This window comes from Bison bison, unplaced genomic scaffold, assembly GCF_000754665.1.
Source record: "Bison bison bison isolate TAMUID 2011002044 unplaced genomic scaffold, Bison_UMD1.0 scf7180017864213, whole genome shotgun sequence".
Lineage (NCBI taxonomy): Eukaryota > Metazoa > Chordata > Mammalia > Artiodactyla > Bovidae > Bison > Bison bison.
In genome coordinates, this window is record NW_011494785.1 from 6,905,790 (window position 1) to 6,912,047 (window position 6,258).

At 40.9% G+C, this 6,258-nt stretch overlaps 1 protein-coding gene across 2 annotated transcripts in view; it reads right to left on the minus strand.

Moving 5' to 3' along the window:
* DDX17 (DEAD (Asp-Glu-Ala-Asp) box helicase 17) overlaps window positions 1-5,937 on the minus strand; it is an 18,305-nt gene extending 12,368 nt beyond the window's left edge. For both annotated transcript variants that reach the window (XM_010845107.1, XM_010845106.1), the window contains exons 1-4: window positions 5,568-5,937; window positions 1,428-1,578; window positions 876-975; window positions 131-264 (exon numbers count right to left, since the gene is read on the minus strand). In XM_010845107.1, coding sequence (XP_010843409.1) covers window positions 131-264; window positions 876-975; window positions 1,428-1,578; window positions 5,568-5,617 — 435 coding nt within the window. In that variant the 5' untranslated portion in view covers window positions 5,618-5,937. The remainder of the gene's footprint in view (window positions 1-130; window positions 265-875; window positions 976-1,427; window positions 1,579-5,567) is intronic.
* Window positions 5,938-6,258: the final 321 nt, after the last annotated feature.

Genomic DNA, 6,258 nt, shown 5'->3' on the forward strand with positions numbered 1-6,258 from the left:
TAGCTAAAAAAGCTGAAATATTACTTCCACTATCTGAATTAGAATTTTAAGCATTGAGAATATATGTAATATTTACAACAGTAAAATAAGTTACCACAATATGAAAAGTCTTCCCTTGCGGGTTACATACCGCCAACGTCTTCCCAGAGCCAGTCTGAGCAATGCCCACCATATCCCGGCCACTAAGAGCCAAGGGAAATCCCTGGCACTGAATTGGAGTTGGTTCTGTAAAGTGCTGATCCATCAACACATCCATTACGTATTCTGTACAAGAACAGATATTATTGCTTTTAGGTAAAACTAAGAAGTGAACCTACAGCCAAAAGAAATTATAAAAACTTGTTAAGCTCACCAAAGGCAAGAATTATCCAGCTTTACATCTCTCCAAGAGAAACAGTAGTTTTGTCTTCAGTTACTGAAATTCAGTTACTTGACCTGCTGACTACTTCTCAAGAAGGCTACTGCCATAGCCATCTACCCTTATTCTCAAAAACTTGAAAACCATTGGTCTAAAGTATCTAAGGTACCTAGTAGCCATTAGATACTGTTTATCTAATCCAAATTTTATCCAGGTAGAAAGCAATTTTATTTTGCTATTTTTCTAAAACGTAGAGGGCAAAACCCCAAGGAAAGATGAAAACCAAATTAAAAAAAAAACCTTGCAAAAGACCCAAAAAAAGTTCTAAATTGAGAACACATGAGCATTAAAAAGACAACCCCGCCCCCTTAAAAAAAAAACTTGAACTTTTGTGAAAGGTTTCTATTTGTCTTTTCAACAAAATCCTGAGCTGGGTCAAAACCTTTAAATAACTTATGACCACAGTGACCATTCAAGCTAAATTAACAATTAATATCCCAGAATGAAAAGCACTTACGTGGGAAGTTAGCATGATGGAAGGCAAACACAGGTTTAGGACAAACATCTCCCCCTCTCACTGTAATCTCTTTCTTTCGGCGTAATTCATCAACCTCATACTATTTAAGAAACAAAGTAAGACAAATCAGTAACCAATTTATTCTAAACGTGCAAAACTTTATGTTCTAATATAGCATAACAATTATCAAATTCACAATTACAATGGAAAATATGTTTAACATTTCTTACAGCGCTTTTCACGTATGTTCAACTTTCTAAGTCAACAAAGCAGGCAGTAAGTTTCATTTTCCACACAAGAACAGTTAACTCAGAAAGATGAAATATAACCAACAACATATGAGAATCAAGTGCTTTCTCTTATGAGTATCAGCTTTCCTAAGAACCAAAGGAAAAGCCCCACCACACCAGAATAAAAAATACAAGAGTAAACTTTGTATATAAATATATGAGTAAAGTTTGGCTATATATGAGTAAACTTTGGGTAATTTATCTACTTGGTTCATTATTGTATGTGAAGAAAAGGTAAATAAATACCGCCCCTCAAACTTACTGGAGTCAGTCTTGCCACTTCTGGATGTTCAACATAAAAATTCTTCTCAAACTTGGGGAGCTCACTCAAATCCCACTTCTTTTTACGTAGACGCTCCCCAGGATTACCAAATTTCTTTGGGGGAAGGCCACCACCACCTCTTGCTCCAAATCTAGAAACATCAAAATTTTCAGTTTATTAGTATTTTTAAAGCAAAATATCTCAGGTGCCATAAAAACATGTAAAAAGATGCAACTCTTAAGATACTACCAACCCCCTCCAAAAAAAATATTTGTGTAAAGTACTTAAAGCAGTATCTGGCATAGTAAACAGCACAAATTGGCATAATTGTATTCATTCAACAAATTGTTACTGGGTATCAACTATAAACCAGGTACTGTTTTAAGTGGTGCTAAAAATACTGAAGTGAACAGAAATCGCTACTCTTACGTAATATTCAGAAATGAAGCTAAGTGAGGATATTAAGTTTAAATTAGGGCAAAACTGTGGACAGGTAGAAAAAGTTATCTGAGGTCTTTAAAACAATTTAAAAATCATTCTTTCTGCTTTACCTTGCTTTCACAACAGACAAATTCAACTGGAATACAAATATGGCCATTAGCCAAACTTGAAATGTTCTGTTTCCTACAAAGAATCCTAAGATTAAGATGGTCTTCAATTCTGCACTTCAACCTACTAAGGCATAGGACATTGTTTTGGTGTACAAATATACAATGTTTCCATCCCATTTCCTTACTCCTGAAAACATTACACCAAATTTAATTCTCCTTTTCTACTCTAACTCATTCATAACATCATTTTGCAAGTGGTTCCACTAATCAACAGGCAGTAAATGTAGTAACCATTCTAAAGCATGTCAATTTCCTGGAACTCAAAATGCTCTTAAAATTTCTTGGCTTAAAGAGCCAACTAGATATTTCTCTAAATACAAATATACAAAGACTGATGGAAGGTAATTTTATTGGGACCATTAAGTATTTAATTCAAAAAGACAGAACTTGGCAGATTCCATTTGTATTACTGTTGATCAATACCAATCAACACCTTCATATTACTGTTGATCAATACCAATCAACACCTTCAATACATCCTCAGTCTTAAGACCAAATTGGAGGCTGACCCCTCCTCCTCTCTCCCTTTTAGGTGAGGCAACTAACACAATTCTATCAATAAATAAGGTTCTCTACAAATAAAAAAGCCAAGTCTTTAAACTGTCAGTCTTGCAAAGAAAAATGACCACATACTAATTTTCAGAGATTGGCTGCCTAATTATGTGGTTCTTCAGAAAAGACCCTAATGCTGGGAAAGATCCAAGGCAGTCGAGAGGGGAGGGAGAGGATGAGATGGTTGGAGAGCACCACTGATTCAATGGACCTGAATCTGAGCAAACTCTGGGAGACAGTGAGGACAGGGAAGCCTGGTGTGCTGCAGTCCACAGTGCTGCAGGGTCAGACACAATTTAGTGACTGAACAACAACAAATGTGGTTCCCAAAAAATGCCAATTTCAATGCTGCTGCTGCACTCCAATATTACTCAGATCTTAAAATAACCTAGAAGAAAACAGAACTTTTGAAAAAAATGTCCAAGACTTATTCAAGATAGCCCTTATTTTTCAAAGTTTTTCCTTTTTCCCTATTGCCTTGGCTATTTAACCAAGACTTATCCTCCTTCTCTAAAGATATACTGTAATTTGAAACATGGGATTCTTAAAAAATACGCTTTCTACCCCCTTTATAAGGTTGACTACAATATCCAAGAGAGCCTTTCCTCTTGTAGAACCTGAGTGCATTTGTATAATCATTTAAATATCCACATATCCTAACCCCTTGCATACTATGCTGCTCCTTAATGTTTCGAGTATTAATTTTGATTTGCAATAAATGCCAGTTTCAAAGATTTACACATTAACATGCAGAATCACGTACAATGCATTTGGACTGTACATGTACATACACTACCTCACTCATTCCCCTTTCAAAATAATACATTTCAGCTCTGTACAGTTAAGAACAATAGCAATTCAAATAACAAAAAAAAATTTCATAGTAAAGGGGGAGTTAGGGCACACTTATGAAAGTGCCATTTTGTTTGAAACATTATTTCTTGTCTTTTCTTAATATCTGATACTTTAAGAGTCAATATAGGATAAACAAAGTATGGATCAGCAATTCACTTTTTCTGCTTTTCAAGTAATAAACCTTTTATTAAAGCATATATATGGTAAATACAAAACATCCATGGTAAAGAAATAATATTATCAGTACTTCGGTAGCTTCTATGTGCCTATCTCAAGTTTAGAATCCCCATACCAATGAGTACCTCGAATTTTAGCCATTCCCTTGTATTCTGGTTTTGTCATCTGTTGGTTTACTTACGTTATCCTTCTAGAACACCTTGTATTTTTACTTAATATTATGTTTGTGAATCATACATGCTGATATAAATTTTTCTTTTTTACTGCTTTATTGTATTTTATGGGACGAATTTATCCAGACATTTGAGCTGTTTCTAATATTGTCATAGATAACACTGTTATAAATATGGATACCGAAGAACATGTACAAGGGTTTTTCTAGGCCTATGAGTCTAGGGTATAAAGCTTGAGAGGAATTCTGGGTCATTTTCATTTTACTAGGAAACATTAAGTTCTTTTTCCTAAGTGGTTGTATTGAAATTCACTATAACTTTGGCTATACTGTGAAACACTAAGCAAACATTCCACTTATAGTCTTCTGAATTTAAAGCTAAAATCAAGTATTTCCTTTCCGAACAAAGTGTAAGTCAAAATAATCCTTTTTATTTAGTAAGTGAAAGTCGCTCAGCCGTGTCCGACTTCGCGATCCCATGGACTATACAGTCCACGGAATTCTCCAGGCCAGAATACTGGAGTGCTAGCCTTTCCCTTCTCCAGGGGACGTTCCCAAGCTAGGGATCAAACCCAGGTCTCCCGCATTGCAGGCGGATTCTTTACCAGCTGAGCCACAGTAAATCAAATAATAATTGAGGAGCGTGTGACTATTAGGTCTGCTAGTTGTGTATTTGAACCACAAAAGACAAAAATGTTTGGCGAAAACAGCTTTAACAGGATGCCTACTACTATCTCAATTCTGGGGAACAATGCAATTACTATCCCCACCTTCGGAAGAGAAAATCTGCTCACAAAGGTTCAGGATCTTGCCCAAGGTCACACACACAAAATCTATATATATTAAGATGTGGCGTCCCCCAAATTTTTATCCATAGATAAAACTTTTTTTAAAGCGACTTTTTCGATTAAGAGGAACCTTAAGATTTGAATCTCAGTATCTGGGAGGACTTCACGTTTAATCCTGTTAACTTCCAGTAACCGTGGCATTACTAGATCAAAACATTTCAAGTTAGACCAAGACGTTGATGGTTCAGGCCAATTAGAGAAGAAAAAAGAAACGTTAAAACAAACAAAAAACTCCCTCCCGCCAAACGACAGTTTTAGACAGCAAATAATATCAGCAAATGTCGCTGGCATTCCAATGTGCTTCCTTCGAGTTAAAGTACAACTAAACGTAATTTTAAAATATTTTAAAATCTGCAAAGTCCGCTTCTTAAAAGTCTCTAGTTTCGAACCAGGTTTCCAGTTCCATAAACAGGGAAGCCATTTGCCGTTAAAAGACTTTCCCAGGGTGAACTGGGAGACTTCATCCTTCTCTCTCAGCAAGAACATCCGCATTTCACGATGAACACTAGCCTTGGAGAGATCAAATGACTTGCTCAAATCCGCCGGGCTCGAAAGCCGGGAAACTGAGGAGGCCCGGGCTGGGTCGGCGGCGGCCAGAGCTCCCCTCCTGCTGCCTGCGGGACTGAGGCCCGGCCGCGCCGCGCCACGACGACCGTCCGCAAGCAGGGGCTGGGGCGTCGCCAAGCCGCCGCCCCCTCCCCCCACCGCCCTGCCAGCGACCCGGGGGCCCAAGCCCACCAGAAGCCCGCGCACTAAACTGCTATTAAGTCCCCGGTCGCCTCCTTCCCAGTCGGGAGCTTCGCTCTTAGGCCTGCAGTCAGCTCCCCAGTCTTCCGCTTGACCGCAGGCTGCGGTCTCCCCAGGAAGCAACCTCCTCCCCGCCCCCCGCGCACACAAGGCCTTTCCTCTCCTCCTCCCCCCTTACCCTCCACGGTCACGATCCCGGTCCCGGTCCCCAAAGCCGCCTCCGCGCATGGTCCCAAACGGATAGAGATCTGGGAGCGGGGCACGGATGGCCGGGCTCGGGAGGGCCTGCGGCTCCGGTCTGGTGACGACCGATGGCGGCGGCGCCTCCGCTGTTGGGGCGGCGGCAGGCGCGGCGCTCTCTCGCTCCGACGCGCTGTCTCCCGTCGCAGACGCCACCGTCGCCGCCTCTCTCGTCGGAGACGGGAGCAAAACACAGAGAATCGGGGTTATAAAAGCAGTGGGTAGGTTTGGCTACGCTCAAACCCGGCAGTGCCGCGGCTTAGGCGTCTCCTTCCTTCCCAGCGACTGCACAAAATGGCGGCCGGCGCTGAGACTGCTCCAGCTTAACGCTACGTACGTCGGAGCCGATACGTAAACAGCGTCTCGGAATAGCCTGAGGGCTTCGCGGAGTACTACGGGTATTCTTGGAAGCGTTTTACGTCAATTTCGGAGACGGGCGCACTTCGCGGTCTGTAGCAGAAAAACAAAGTACGGATTGGGCGTAGAGTTCTCGCGCCTCCTGAACCAGAACTAGGGGTGGGGAGGGGATGGGGAGAGCGACGTAACATTCTTGGCGTCGTTAGCCGGCCCACTATTGCGAAGATGCGCAGTGTGCGTAACGCATTCTGTTTAGAGAATAGAGGATTTTG